Raw genomic sequence first — 15,824 nt, forward strand, 5'->3', positions numbered from 1 at the left:
ATCTAAAATAAAGCTAAGTTAATCATAAATAACAATTGAAAAGAGGGTAATTTTACGCTGTCCCCTGCTTACTTTTACGCGTTTATTAAATTATTTCTTAACTTTTTTGTAAGAAAGGTACCATCTTTTAAGGTTTTATTTGGTCCAGGATAATAAGTTACTGTGATAATAGTTAAAATATAATAACCTTATATAACAAAATAAAAGATAAAAAAATAAAAAATAAAATCAAAAAAATTGTCCTTCCCGGAACATTCAGTTGTGTCACCGATTTTCTAAAAAGAAAATTACTGTGGTTCAAATATTTTTGCATTACTGTCAACACCATAGCTACTGCTATGCAACTTATCAGGTTAGAAGCCCTCAGGGTCAAAAAACTGCTTAGAAGGAGTGCACGCGTGTTTGCAAGCCGCAGGGACCAAATTCTTCATTCAGGTATGTGACCATATTTTGGCTTATTTCTATCTATTTATCTTGTAGTATTTAGTTAATTTTGTTTTAAATGTTTTTATATGTAAGTTGATCAAAAGTTTTGATGAATATAAGTGTTGTGGTTATATTTTAAACCGTTTTTATTACTAGAGGATTATCAAATGTGACTTCCGCTGTGTGACTATTTGGGCGGTCACATATACGCTGAACGAAAAGTCACAACATGCCTGAACACATAAAGCAATGTTTACATGGCGATTTTCTTGAGCTATAAAAATATTTTTCCAAGACATTTTTGACTGAGTAGGAAACTACGGCAAAAAGTAGATTTCAAAAATAAAAATTATTTCCTCATACAAATCGCAACAGCTGATTGATCATTTTGCATGAGGAAGTAAAATTTTTTTTTGAAGAAAAAAAAGAAGCATTATGCAGAAAAAGAAACAAAATAAGCCAGCAGAACTAAGAATCTAGACAATGTGCCTTGTATAAGTATGTACTAAAGATAATATGGGAACAAAAATTAATTTTTTTCACGATATTTTTCATTGGTTTTATTTATTTACAGATTAACCTTCGTGTTTGCAGCGTCCACTGAAACAAGATTTTTTATCCAATATGGTGATTGAGATTATTTAAGGTTAATATTATAAACGAATCACGAAGACTGATTATCGACTGATTAATTTGATTAGTGCCAATATAAAACATAAAAGAGACTTCTTATTCTTGAATCTTGATAGTAATTTACCCTTTAGATAAATAATAATAATGTGATGGCTTAAGCCCGAACTGATTGTGATAATTTAGTTTGAAGTTAAGTTAAGTTTATAATTATATTTATTATGTGTGCCTGCGTACTTTTTTTTCGCCATGTAAACGCACCCTTTCCCTTTTTGGGTATTCGGTTGTGTGACTGTCCCTATATTACGGAGCTGAATTTTTTAAATATTTCAGTAGATTTTACATTTAATGCCCTTCAAATCAGTCTCTTTAATGGAGAATAATACATAAGTGTAATATTTGTTGGCTTTTATCTAAAAAAGTATCTAACATTAGAAACGTAAAGATAATAATGACAGTTAAAGTACCAGAGTCACAATACTGAATATACTATTGTTTTTTTTAATTAGCTTAGATCCAAAAGTTGGGAATAGTGAGTGTTTAAAATATACAAAATAACGATTTTAAGTTAATAAATAAACAATATCTAAAAATTCTTATATTTTGCACTGTTTTTCCAGCTACTGAATATAGTCACACAACTGATATAAAATTGCGAGACTTTCCATTGTGTCCTATTATTTTTACAGTTTTCTCATTTTAAACCCATCATATTATATGTTTTCTTGAAGTATATTGAATTTCCGTTTTAAAGAGACCAAAAAAAGTTTAAAATATAATACTATCAAAAAAAATATATTTTTCAAGGAGGGGGTACATTTTTGTGAAAATGCCCAAGAACATAATAGAAGTGCGATGTGGGCGTGGCCCACGTGTCACTAGTAAGGTAAGATCACCTAACTCGCTCTCAGTTGTGCGCAGAAAAATATTCGAGTCGGTTGTCAACTGTCAAACCTTATTTCCATATTTATTCATTATTTAGAGCGTGTTGTTCGGTATTAGAGTGGAAAAATGATAGCAGACGAAATAATATCAGGAATCGAGGCATTTCATACCATCGGTAAGTCTTATTTTAATTTATTTTAAATCATCGAGATATATGTACTACGTACTAGAGAGGTTATTCCAAACAAAAACATTGCGCGCGGCCGATGTAGTGGGGTACGTGTGGAACGAGCGAGGCGTGGCTTCATGTTCAAAGATTAAGCAATGCGCGCAGATGCGACACATTGTGCAATCTGTTTACTCGGTACTATCTGGTGGTACTGATACTAGGGAATTAATAAAAAGAGGATTTTATATTAAACTATGTATTTTAATTTTCTTTAAATAATATCAATTTAGTAAGCTTTTGTCGTTTTGTGTAGTAATCAATAGTTTTATCAGTTTTTGCTTCATGATGTAATCGAATTTTGGAGTATTGTTGAGTTTATAATAGCCCTAATTAAATGGATACGATGATTCAATGTTGATGGCGTTTACGTATAAGAAACTCACATTTTGAAAAAGCTCACGTGAGATCGAGGATGGGGGAGGGGGTTGAATAAAATCTCACGGCGATATCATTTAAGAACATAATATTATGTACTTTAGGCAAACTTGTAATAAGATCTATTTTACTTTCTTATTAGTCCATTTGACAAGGATATTGGGTAAGATACCTATTGGAATAATTTTATTATTATGTATGTACTTATTAAATCCGCGAATAAAAAAAATTTTTACATTCGAATATAGAAATTGGGTCGCATTTTTTTAATCCGCGAATAGTGAAAACGCGAATAAAGGAAGCGCGATTAAGGAACTTTTACTGTATTAGTTTCTGTGAATGTTGTGTTTATTTGTAATTGTTGTGCATAATAATTTATAAATCCTATTGGAACAACTGTTGATGAACCTTTTTTTAATAAATAAAAATAGGTAAATAAATAAATATTACTTAATATAACCTACCGTTTTACTTTGCGTAGTCGGGTAAAAGTATAAATATTTAGGTACTACACCACGGTAATCTTTCCTAGTATATATTGTATATTCATAGTTAAAAAATCCAGTTACATTTTTTTAACACTCATCGATAGTGTCACGTCTGTGCTGTTAGTCTATGAAAAATGGCGCGAAACGCAGAACGCGTGGTGATTTTTTCGAAAAATGATAACAATATTAGTAAAATGCATGACTTACTCATAATAAGGAAACTTACTGGTGAAAAGTCACTCCTCGGGATTTGTTTGTATTATGGGAACTGTTAAAAAAATATCTTAGCACACACGAAGGCATTTTGAACAGAGCAATAACACGTGTTGACGCGGCAAGCGTCCGGCACAGACTAAAGAGACTTGTGATTCTTGCCTCTAGCTCGTGTTAAAGAGAGTGTAGTAACGATCGCCTCTCTAGTACGTAGTACATATATCTCGATGTTTTAAATATATTTTATGTTACATTTCGCTTGTCGTAATTTGTCAAAAATTTATAAAAATATTAAGTCAAAATGAACCTTAATCCATAAGAAATAAGCACTAATATAGATTGAACAGCAAACAAGACTTTCTGGAATATTATTGAAATAAACAAACGAATGTCGGATTAGTGATGCATGTGGCGCATATCGACAGTATCGATACTTTAGAAAAGACAAACATTTTAAATATTAAATTTTATTCTATTTTTCCTTAGCTTTCATTTGTCCTATTTATTTATAGATTTTCGAAAGAGCCTAATTTAAAAGAGAAATGGATAATAAATGCAACGTGACGAGTTAACTGGATGCCGAACAGCAATAAGCAGTCTAACAAAGGCCACCGATACATCAAACCTACGGCAGTTCCAAGATTTAAAATAATGCATATTTTCTGTTTGTTTTGTAAATATAGATTTATACTATTCTATTCCGTTTTTTATTTAAATATAATAATATAAAAAGACGTACTTAGTAGTAATAAACATACTCCAAAATGTGACACATTATCCTATACTCATATAATAGAAAGAAAAAAAAAATGCACAAAAATATATTTATTTGTGAATTATCGATAACAAGGCTGACATCCCTTAGAGCATAGCATCAGGTTAATGTCATTAATTTAGAGTGACACAAATTTCAACCTTATCTTTATTTGTAGAGGTTCAAAGTTATATGTATTGAAAACCAACGCCATCTGTTGTGGAATAGCTGAATGTTTTCGAATTTGGAATTTCTGAGCAAAGAGAAACAAAACAGCTAATATACCTAGGGATGTTATACTAAAATAAACCGTAACTTGGTTCGTTAGGGTACATATTGAAATGCTGAATTTATAACCTAAGTCAGTTTTTACTCAAATTAAGCTGTCCAATCAAAGGCATAGTTTACTTGTAGTGTACTGTATAACTATCGGTTTAAATGTGTGGGTTTGGCGACACTGGTTTTCATACTATTGACACAGAATACATAATAGTAGCTAAACGCTACTATTGATGACATTATAGCACTTCTATTATGTTCTTACTGTTCTGTGATAAAATGTAAACACTACAATTATGTATGGATGGCAAAAATCAGTGACATTAAATGAACCAGTTCATTTTTTATGTTATATCATAATGTTGCTTTTTAGCGAAAAAGCTTTACTTATTTATATAATTATCCAAACTAGTAGCGCCATCTACATTCATGTCTATATAATTTATTTTATATCAGTGACATCTAGTGGTGACTAGAAGTATCAAAACTACATCCTAGTTTTTATAGACTAGGCCCAAGTTGAAAAAGTTATGAGCACAGAGTATTAATTATAACTGAGTAGTTATGGGTCATTTGAACCACCAGGTGACCGATATATGATGGTGTATCTAGAACGATATAACAGCATAAAATCATAAGATTCAGCACCATGCCGTCACTTGTAAGCTGTTCAACTGAGTGCAGATGAGAATTCGAAAGTACAGGTTGAGATTTTTCAGGTTTCTTCTTTATTTATTTTTGACCTGTAGTGTACTGTTTAGCTATCGGTTTAAATGTGGGTTTGGCGACAGTGGTTACATGTATGTTATATCATACTAATTATGACATTAAAGAACTTCTATTTGTTTTTACTGTTTTGTGTATACAACCATACTACCAAGGGTGTAATTAATTTACTTATTAAAAGGAAAACACAAATAAAACACCATTTACATTACAGATTTCATATATTCAGTAGTATTACGAAATTCTTCCCTTAAATCTTCAAGATCGGAATCCGGCCATATTTGCCTTTCAATGACCCTTATAACCGCTTGTGCTGTTAACCGTGCGGAAGACAGTTGCTGATCAGCTTGAAGTATTTCTTTATCCAAAGCTTCCTTTCGCCCTTTCACACTGTATTCAAGTAAGTCTCGAGTTAGGGCTATCACTTTCTTGCACTGTGCTGGGTCGTTCGTCCAGTTTCCATTCTGTTATAAAAATGTAATTTAATTATAGTACAAAAAATATGACAAAGACCTGGACACTCTTCAAGTACAAGACCTCAAAACCAGGGCGCTAAGTCGCGAAACCTGGAAACTTTTGGTGTCGGAGGCCAAGATCCGCTTTGGGTCGTTACGACGTTGAAGTAAGTATTTAGTACTTGTTAGATATTTACTAGCTTTCCGCCCGCGGCTTCGCCCGCCTTTTCAGAGAAAACCCCGCATAGTTCCCTTTCCCGTGGGATTTCCGGGATAAAACCTATCCTATCTCTCAAGTTGGATCGAACTGCACATGGTGTGCGAATTTTATTATAATCGGTTAAGTGGTTTAGGAGTCCATTGAGGACAAACATTGTGACACGAGATTTATATATATTATATATATATAATATATATATTATATTATAATATATTATAATATATTATAATATATATTATATTATATATATATAATATATATATTAAGATTAAGATTAAGATTTATAATAAGATAATGATATGAATAAAATAATATAGTACAATACAAATTATTATGAAATTATTTCTTCGAGAGACTATATCTGTTCTCGTATCACATTTAATTTAAATAATTTTCTGATTGTTCAGAGTAGGTATGTAGGAAAAACTACATACCAAATCCCATTTCATTTTTAAAAGAAAAAAAAAATGACGCAATGTGCCTATTTTTTACAATTAGGCGAATATTTATTACCTGCGTAGCGCATCTATAAGCTCTAAGCAGTCGCTGAGCCTTTAGCAAATATGTAGGACTGATGTCAACGTACAACCGCCATATCTTTTCATTGTTCGGATGCACTGATGTTATTCTACCAAATAGTTGAAGAACACGGTTCTGCAATCTGAAATTAAATATAAGTATTTTGTATAACATATAACGCTTTTGGCGATTAAAAACGCGCGAGAAAAAAATTTTTTTTCAGAAGATACAAATGGCATAATTTTTGGTATTGTTAAAAAAATAATTAATACGTAGCTAATTCATAATTGACGACAAGAATGTTTAATAATTATTAATGAGACTACATTTAATACATACTAGCTTCCGCCCACGACTTTGTACGTGCATCCCCGTTTTTCCCCGTTCCCGCAAGAATTTCGGGAAAACCTTTCTTAGGGGACGCCTACGTTATGACATCTACCTGCATGCCAAATTTCAGCCCGATACGTCCAGTGGTTTGGGCTGTGCGTTGATAGATCACTATATCAGTCACCTTTGAGTTTTATATATATACTAGCTGGTGCGTTGTGCGCGGGCTGCAAGCAGCCCGCGAGTCCCTTTTGCCCCTGGGTTGAAGCAATAGGGCAGTCATTAGAAAATGTGTTAGAATTCCCAGTCCATTTGTAATTTTCTGCTAACAGCGATTCCACAGTCAATCGGAAGTGCTTATAAATTACCAATTCAAATATTTTCTATTCTGGAATGCCGTCGACCTTCGAGGGCGCGTGGTGCGCGGGCTGCAAGCAGCCCGCGAGCCCCTTTTGCCCCTGGGTTGAAGCAATAGGGCAGTCATTTGAAAATATATTCGAATTTTCTGTCCATTTGTTACATCTGCTAACAGCGATTCTACAGTCAGTCGTTAATGCTTATAAATTCCCCATTCAAGTATTTTCCACTCCGGGAGGCTGTCCACCTTCGAGGGAGCGTAGTGCGCGGGCTGCAAGCAGCCCGCGAAGCATCCCAGGGCAGAAATATTCAGTCATTTGAAAATGCATTCGAATTTCCTATCCATTTGTTACATCTCCTAACAGCGATTCTACAGTCAGTCGGTAATGCTTATAAATTCCCCATTCAAATATTTTCTATTCCGGGGGGCTGTCCACCTTCGAGGTTGCGTGGTGCGCGAGCTGCAAGCAGCTCGCGGCTCATCCCAGGGCAGAAATCTTCAGTCATTTGAAAATGCATTCGAATTTCCTTTCCATTTGTAACATCTGCTAACAGCGATTCTACAGTCAGTCGAAACTGCTTATAAATGACTTATTCAAATATTGTTAAATTTTTGAAACGTCTTATCGATAGCGGGCAGTGACTTTTCATAATAAACTGTTCAAGAGTTAACCTCACGCTCGTCGCTTCGCTCCTCGCTACCTATTAGAATATTTAGGCCGGCCGCTGCCGCGACTCGCTCGCTTCGCTCGCTTGGCTCGTGCGATAGGTAGTTCAAAAGTTAACCTAACACGCTCGTCGCTTCGCTCCTCGCTACCTATTTGAATATTTAGGCCGGCCGCTGCCGTGACTCGCTCGCTTCGCTCGCATGGCTCGTGTGGTAGTTCAAAAGTTAACCTTACACGCTCGTCGCTTCGCTCCTCGCTACTTAAACTGCTTATAAATTACTTATTCAAATATTGGTAAAATTTTTGAAACGTCTTATCGATAGCGGGCAGTGACTTTTCATAATAAACTGTTCAAGAGTTAACCTAACACGCTCGTCGCTTCGCTCCTCGCTACCTATTTGAATATTTATGCCGGCCGTTGCCGCGACTCGCTCGCTTCGCTCGCTTGGCTCGTGCGGTAGGTAGTTCATAAGTTAACCTAACACGCTCGTCGCTTCGCTCCTCGCTACCTATTTGAATGTTTACGCTGGTCGCTGCCGTGACTCGCTCGCTTCGCTCGCTTGGCTCGTGCGGTAGGTAGTTCAAAAGTTAACCTTACACGCACGTCGCTTCGCTCCTCGCTACCTATTTGAATATTTACGTCGGCCGCTGCTGTGACTCGCTCGCTTCGCTCGCTTGGTTCGTGCGGTAGTTTAAAGTTAATAAATATTTTCTTCTCCGGGAGGCTGTCGAGCCTCGAGGTTGCGCGGTGCGCGGGCGGCAAGCAGCCCGCAGTGCCGTCTTTTACCGATGCTATTCCTATTACCCTTCCTACTATGGAAATTTCCATACAAAATTTTCGAAAAAAAAAAATTTCGCATTTTACCAAAAAATTTTATATGCCTGGAAGCGGACCAGGTTTTGAAGTATTTTTTACTTCGGCGACCCCGACCTACCTGCCACCAGTTCAGAGAGCCATTGAATTTCATGATGTATGGAAAATGGAAACCGGGAGTCGGAGAGAAATTCTAAGTATGCAGTTATGTAAATCTGGCAGATTCAAGCACAGAAGTCAATTTTCAGACCGATCGTGAAGTAACCGGCGCCACCATCTTGCTTTGAAAAATTGGCCATTTTTTGAAAAAAAATTGCGTCAAATTTGAAATTTCTCGATTGCCCTGGTAGCACCCCATCTTCCTGATCATTTTTTAGTTCTACACCCCCCACCTATCTCGCGCCGTTTCAGAGAGCCGTCGAATTTTGCGTTGTATGAAACTCGGAAACCAGCGATGGAAACTCGATTATGAGTATGCCAACTTAATATGCGACTCGATTAAAGCCCCTGTGTCAAGTTTCAGCGCGATCGGACCAGCGATGGCCGTTTTAGAATTTATATGGCGGTGGCCATTTTTTCCGCCATTTTGATTTTTTTTGCATTCTGTGGTAATTGCTCGAGGTCTACTACCAGTTTAGTTTGAGCACCCCAGATGCAGCTGCTACCGTTTGCGCGGGCCGTTGACCGTCTCCACGGGCTGTGAGAAAGTTCAAGATTTCGGATTTTTCTGGATATCCTGGGAGCTGGGTGAGTATGAATGCGTCATTGGTGTGTTTCTCCATCGTGCCACCTTGGCTAAATTTACGTTTTTATATTTGCGCCAAAAATGGAAAAATTCCAAAATCGAGCGTCCCACTGTGGCTCCCTGGTAGCGTCCCAGGGTGGTGATCATTTTTAGTTCCGGGACCCCCCACCCAACTCGTACCGTTTCCGCGGGCCGTTGGATTTTACGTTGTATGAAAGTTGGAAACCGGGGCCCGGAGCCACTCGAACGGGGCACCGATCGATTCGCCGGCTCGAACAGAGCACGTGTGCCAAATTTGAGACGTAAGGATTCATAAACGGCGATTTTGGCAAAGTACGGCGGCCATCTTGTTTTCGCGAAAATCCCCATTTTTCCACCACCCCTGGTAATCGCCACCAGTTCTGAGCATTTTTTGTTCAGACACCCCCCCTCCAGGTGTCACCGTTTTTGCGCACCTCCAGGGGTCCACTCTCTTGTCCAGGGTGTTGGAGTTGTCAATATTTTTCCGGTGGTCACTCGCCGCACCTCTATACGATCACGTCAAAATCCCCCCAACTTTCCACGTAGTTTCCGAGAAACCCGATGTCAGTCAGTCAGTGAGTGAGTGGTAGTGTAGCTTTATATATATATGATAGATTTCCATAGGAATAAAATATCCAAATAGACATTAAAATGGACATATTTTTGAAAATACCCTCCATTTCGTACTTAATTAAAAAAAAAAGTTACAATCAATCATTTCTCCCTCACCTAGCAGCAGTATCTTCATCACCATGTTAGCTTGTTCTGTAGATCCAGGATCCGATAGATCCCGCGGATGACGTCATCAACGCTACACATCGTTACACTTTCCAGTATCACATTCTCCTATAGCTATTAAAATAAATAAAAATCCTCTCCTGGCATTACTAGGTTCATCACCAGCATCAGCCATTACGATCACACGCACCAACAGCACAAGCAATTCCACATCATCGAACTTGTTCTGGGATCCCGCGGATGACATCATCGAAGCGACCAGTTACTACACTCACTAGACACTTATGCTCAAATAGTTGAGAAAATGAATAAACATTCTCACCTAGCGTTACTTTGTTCATCACCATCATCAGCCGTCACAATCGCACGCACCAACAGCACTAACACTTCCACATCATCGAACTTGTTCTGCAGATCCAGGATCCGGTGGATCCCGCGGATGACGTCATCGTATTGGCCAACCGCTGCGCTCACAAGTACCACATTCTCCCATAGCTGATAAAAAAAAATCACTATTTATTTATTTAACCATTTATTTATTATACTACTAGCTTACCGCCCGCGGCTTCGCCCGCTTTCTTTAAAACGATTTGAGATTTAAACTATCCTATCTCTCAAGTTGGATCGAACTGCACATGGTGTGCGAATTTTATTATAATCGGTTAAGTGGTTTAGGAGTCCATTGAGGACAAACATTACAATATACAGTATATAATATAGTTGTATAGATGCGAGGTAAAGTACAAATGTGACCTTATCGCTTAAAAGCTATTTCTTCCAGGCCTCTACATAGTATAAAACAAAGTCGCTTTATATGTCTCTATGTATGCTTAAATCTTTAAAACTACGCAACGGATTTTGATGTGATTTTTTTCTTATAGAAGATAAAGTGATTTAAGAGAAGGGTTTTAGTATATAATTTGTTAGGTTTTAGACTAACTATATAAATAAATAAAAATATATTTGATGAACCATTATTTGTTTTATTTTTAAGTGTCTCCAACCTATTGAAAAAAATAATTTAACCCTCTAATTCTAGTTTGAATTACCAAACTTTCAATAATTATCAAAAAAAAATTCACTATTATGCTAAGACCAATAAGAGCGGCTCAATGCGAGTAAAACAGCGGGGCACAGCTAGTACATGATATTACCCTCTAATTCCACATCAATTTACTAACCTTCCAATTATCATAGTTAAGTTTGACAGCTTCCATCAAGGCCCTATAAGCCCTATGCTTATCTCCCTGGCTCACGTAAACTTTGGCCAAGTTGTTCCATGCTTCGAACGAATTCGGCTGCAGGTATGTATATCGTCTATACGCTGTGGCTGATTTCTCCCAGTTCTCTGTTGATAGTGCGGCGAAACTAGAAACAAGAATCAATGACTGACCGGTTGGCTTGGTTGGTAGTGACCCTGCCTTCCAATCCAGAGGTCGTGCGTGGGTTCGATTCCCACCCAGGGCAAATATTTGTGTGATGAACATAGATGTTTGCTCTGTGTCTGGGTGTTAATTATCTATATAAGTATTTATTTAAAATTACAAAAATGTATGTATATCAGCTTAGTTTGGGATCAGATCGTGCCGTGTCTGAAAATTGTCCAGAAATATGTATTTATTTATTCAATGAATGGTAGTGTAGATGGAGATTTTTTACAAGTGTTATGTACTTTGATATTATTAGCATGATAATGAAAGTGAAAATTTAAAATCAATAGTATATTACTTTTACATTACTGGCATTACAAATTGTAGTACCATTGACCTTTATTACCATCTATTAGGGTTTGAATCCCGTCTCTTTTATGCTATAACACTCAATATTAAAAATAATAGCCACATACCCCATCCTCATCCAGACATTTTCTTGTAAAGGATTGATTTCAACTGACTTCTCGAAATGAGGCAAGCATTCTGCATACTGTTTGCGATCAAACAGGTAATTACCCCAGTGCCTTTGAGCTCTGCTGCTCTTTTGTTGGGAGAACTCCCACGCTGTTCGATAGCAGTTTACGTCATCTGAAAAAAAAAGAATATTGTGGAAGAAAGTTCCAGAAAGTTATTTCATTATTGTATGGTAAAAAGACCTACATACCAAAAAAGAGTGTGTGTACTTATTGTACACGTCTTAGCAGTTATACTTCTTTGGCGTATGGAAAAAATACTAGAATATACAACTTGAACATAGTTATCAATTTTCATACCACCTAGAACTAACTTCATGCTGTTAAATTTAGGTGTCGGTGTGCGCGCGCGTCGTAAAAATTCACTCTCATCATTTTTCTCCATCACGCCAAAAGAAGTATAACTTCAAAAACTTCTTTAGTACTAAATAATTATCAAAATGTTATTTTTATTTTGTGTGGTTTATAACAATTTCATACTGAACTTATTGTGATCTTACCAGTCGCATCTCCAAGAAGGCAGTATAGCTTCACGGTTGGATTTATATCTATTTGTTGCTGAATTACTTCTGCAGCCTGGAATAACATAATTTAATTAACTTATATTTATGAAGATAGTGAAGATTATATCACAGTCAGTAATTAGTGGTAGTAGACCTCTAAAGCAATAATCCAGATCACTAAACCCCTTTGTCAATCAAAAATTAACACATACTTAAAGCTGTTGTTTTAGAGTAGTTACATACCATACTTGTCAATTATGAGATCAACTCATCATCAAATCATACGACATCACAAAAAAGGAACTTAAACTTTTTTGCAACAAAAAAAAAATTGTACAAGAACTCAAAACATACCTTATGTCTCAACTGCAACATAGTATAACAAACAATGACATCCTCCCAGAGTTCCAATTTTAGATATTCTTCCAGCGCCGCTTTCACTAGACCCAGGCTGAGATACAAATCGGCCAACTGTTGCCGCCAGGTCCACGCTGGCGATAGGCCAGACGCCCATAGATAAGAAAGGCTGGTAATAAAACATTAACCATTAGTTATTTTTTTCAGAATATTTTTTTCTGAAAGATGTAATAATGTTTTTGGGCTATTTTTAAGGTATGTTTATAGAGTTTGCGATACAAGTTGGGCAACTGATGCCACCACGTCCATACCGGCGAGATGCCAGATGCCCATAGATATGAAAAGCTGAGTTTTTAGACAAAAATATATGCATCAATAAAAAAATATTTTTTATTTTTTTCTCCGTTGCTCTGTTCCTGGAAACTGTAGTTCTCCAAATCAAAATATATCAATGCCCTTAATAATATGATTCATTGTTTTATTTTTTAGCAAAATGTTTATTGTATGGACTTCATTAATGAATTATTTACCATATTATCGAAAAATAAAATGTAAAAAAGGAAAATTTGTATTTTTTATGCATTCATTTTTTACCATTTGAAATAAATAACACAGCAGAACATAATATTTAGTATCACCTATTACTAGGAGATGAAAAAATCACTAATAATTTAAAACTCACCGATTAGTAGGAGTCACTCCAGTCTTATCGTTAACAATAGTCTCACACTGCAGCATGGCTCGCTCCACACTTCTCTTATGTTTAGCTTCCAGCTTACAACGGAACAATAGAGCCGCTACTCGAGTGGACCACGGGCCACTCTTCTGGTTGTTCACCGCATCAATGTATGGACGTAGCTCTTCATGTAGAAGATCGTCTTTGGGCTGCGATTTTAGGAGGTATTGCCTGTGAAAAGTATGTAGTAAAATTTATTAAATTTTGAAACTGAATAATGGCAATTATAGCTAATAGCTATGAATTCCTGGAAACTTATATATATATGTTAGATACTGTAGTGATATTAATACAATATAATATGCAAATACTGAGATATTTTTACATAAATGGAAACAAATCAAATCGAAGTAAACTTTAAATAAGTTATAAGTACTTACGCATGCAACAAACACAATGTCTGCTCCAGACTAGGCAGGTCTGCCTCATTGATCTTTTCGTTAAAAGCGATCTTATTCAGCCGCACATCATCCTGCAGTTCCACATCAGGAGGTAGCTCTGAATTCCCGTGAGTTTCCTCTGCCGGTGTGCGCTCTATGTTGGTGTCAAGTTCACTGGTAAGAGCCAATTGCGGTAATGCCTTCTGTTGGAACTTTGTTCTTTTTCCCAATACACCTGAAACAAATACATATTATTTGGTTTTCTAAAATTTCTCTATAGTATTCCTACTAATATTAAAAATGCGAAAGTTTGTGAGGATGGATGGTGTATGTGTAGGTGTTATTACTCTTTCACCCAAATAATTCACAACCGATGACAATGATATTTAGCACACCTATCGAGGATAACTTTGATTAACACATAGGATAGGTTTTATCCCAGAAATCCAACAGAAAAAGTTAATAGATACTATCATAAAGCAACAGATTAGCATTGCACACTTTTTAACCGACTTCAAAAAAAAGGAGGAGGTTATCAATTCGGCCGGTATGTTTTTTTTTATGTATGTACACCGATTTACGTGATTCTTTTTTTGTTCGATGCGGGATGGTGTCAAATTGGTCCAATAAAAATTTTATTCGGATAGGCCCAGTAGTTTTTATTTTATGGGCTTTTTGTCTGTATTTGTAAATGTTGCAAGTGCAAGTTTGAAGTCCGTTGTTTTTAACGCAGTTATTGACTTGTTTTCACAAATCAATTTAATTATTTAATTCATGTCTCAACTGTTCAGTACTATCTATTAATTTTGTTTTCAAGAAAAAAACACTTGATATGTTATTTTTTACTCCAATAAAATATATTAATGTGAAAATTTAAAATTCTCTCATTCAATGAATGTCCACTCACCCGTCAATTCCAATTTCAAGCCAGCAATTTTCATTGCCCTTTGAAGATGGCTTTCCACCTGTTGTATCCTATCATACACTAAATATGCTTGCGCCAATTCTAAGTTGAGCAATATAAGAAGGTTACGATCTGATAACTTTAACGAGAAGTTAGATAGCTTAGCGGCTATTAAATCTATGTCAATGAATAAACTTGCACTGTTGTCTTCCAATACTCTTTGGTGAACAATTTTACTTCTAAGTAACCACCAGTTGTATAGCTGTAATTAAATGCTGATTTTTAACATTATATTAAAGTAAGATCATGTTTTCTATTTAAGTAGATCATCAAGTAATGCCCTTACCATATCGGAATTAATGTGGCACAATGCAGAAAATATCTGTATTGAGAAATATAAGAGCTCTGGATAAACAATATTATTGTACATTGGCTCAGAATCAGTCTGCAATAGTGTAGATACATTTATGTTTTTCGGCCATTCTGTTTTGAAAAACTCTTCCAAATTAAATTCTTTTGGGTGGGGATTCCAATTTTTTTCACAAAAAGTAAGTAATGCACCAACACCCATTTGAAAGATAGCATGTAAGTTATTTTCATCGTCCTTATAACGTTTTAATAAGTTCTTCATATCATCATTATCCTGGCTAGATATTAATTCTTTGCATAAATTCACGTTTTCTTCATACCACTGACCACTCCAAAGATTTTTTAATAATACAGGCTCTGTGAAAAATAATTGATTATTAAACATTACTAAACTTTTAGGTTATCTAACTTGAAATATTGGAAGAATTAGGTACCTACTTACCTGAATCACTAATTTCTGCATCAAAATTGCAAAGAAATAAAATATCATTTTTTTCTAAACTCATTTTGAAAGTCACTTCTAAAGTCTTGTATTCAAATTATCTCTCAGTATAAGTCTCTTCTTCAGTGTAAGAATTTATATAAAAATTAAAAAAACCAGTCATGTGTGGTTTTTACATAAGGTTTTCAGCGTGATATCAGCACAGGTTTTCAGTAAACAACACAAGTAATGTGCATGTGTGCAATCAGCAATGTGCGAATGACAATTGACATATGATTGTGACATTTCACATTTGTGATAAATTATTATATAAAAACTAATATCACAGTGCATCGCACATTCACACGTTAACAAA

At 35.7% G+C, this 15,824-nt stretch overlaps 1 protein-coding gene and 1 long non-coding RNA gene across 2 annotated transcripts; one reads left to right on the top strand and one right to left on the bottom strand.

Annotated features, from left to right (window-relative positions):
* The first annotated feature begins 51 nt into the window (after positions 1-51).
* On the top strand, positions 52-1,284 carry LOC123691481. The gene is made up of 2 exons (XR_006751407.1): positions 52-435; positions 1,001-1,284. It is a non-coding gene; the product is annotated as an uncharacterized LOC123691481 (long non-coding RNA).
* Positions 1,285-5,207: 3,923 nt separating this feature from the next.
* On the bottom strand, positions 5,208-15,731 carry LOC123691285 (tetratricopeptide repeat protein 27). The gene is made up of 12 exons (XM_045635602.1): positions 15,470-15,731; positions 15,005-15,384; positions 14,662-14,920; positions 13,755-13,989; positions 13,321-13,545; positions 12,636-12,807; positions 12,279-12,354; positions 11,719-11,893; positions 11,054-11,240; positions 10,195-10,367; positions 6,194-6,341; positions 5,208-5,469 (listed from the first exon to the last, which is right to left on the bottom strand). Exons 1-12 carry the CDS (start codon positions 15,531-15,533, stop codon positions 5,209-5,211), a joined length of 2,355 nt encoding a protein of 784 aa, XP_045491558.1. The 5' UTR covers positions 15,534-15,731; the 3' UTR covers position 5,208.
* Between the last annotated feature and the right edge of the window lie 93 nt (positions 15,732-15,824).

The sequence above is a fragment of the Colias croceus genome, chromosome 4 (genome assembly GCF_905220415.1).
Source record: "Colias croceus chromosome 4, ilColCroc2.1".
Lineage (NCBI taxonomy): Eukaryota > Metazoa > Arthropoda > Insecta > Lepidoptera > Pieridae > Colias > Colias croceus.

Bases quoted from the DNA above. Each gene is read 5' to 3' on its own strand.
- LOC123691285 (XM_045635602.1), bottom strand. From the start codon at position 15,533: ATGAGTTTAGAAAAAAATGATATTTTATTTCTTTGCAATTTTGATGCA. The intron at 13,546-13,754 runs GTAAGTACTTAT...TACTTTTCACAG, and splicing joins ACATTGTGTTTGTTGCATGC to GCAATACCTCCTAAAATCGC. The intron at 10,368-11,053 runs GTTAGTAAATTG...TTTTTTTATCAG, and splicing joins TTAACTATGATAATTGGAAG to CTATGGGAGAATGTGGTACT.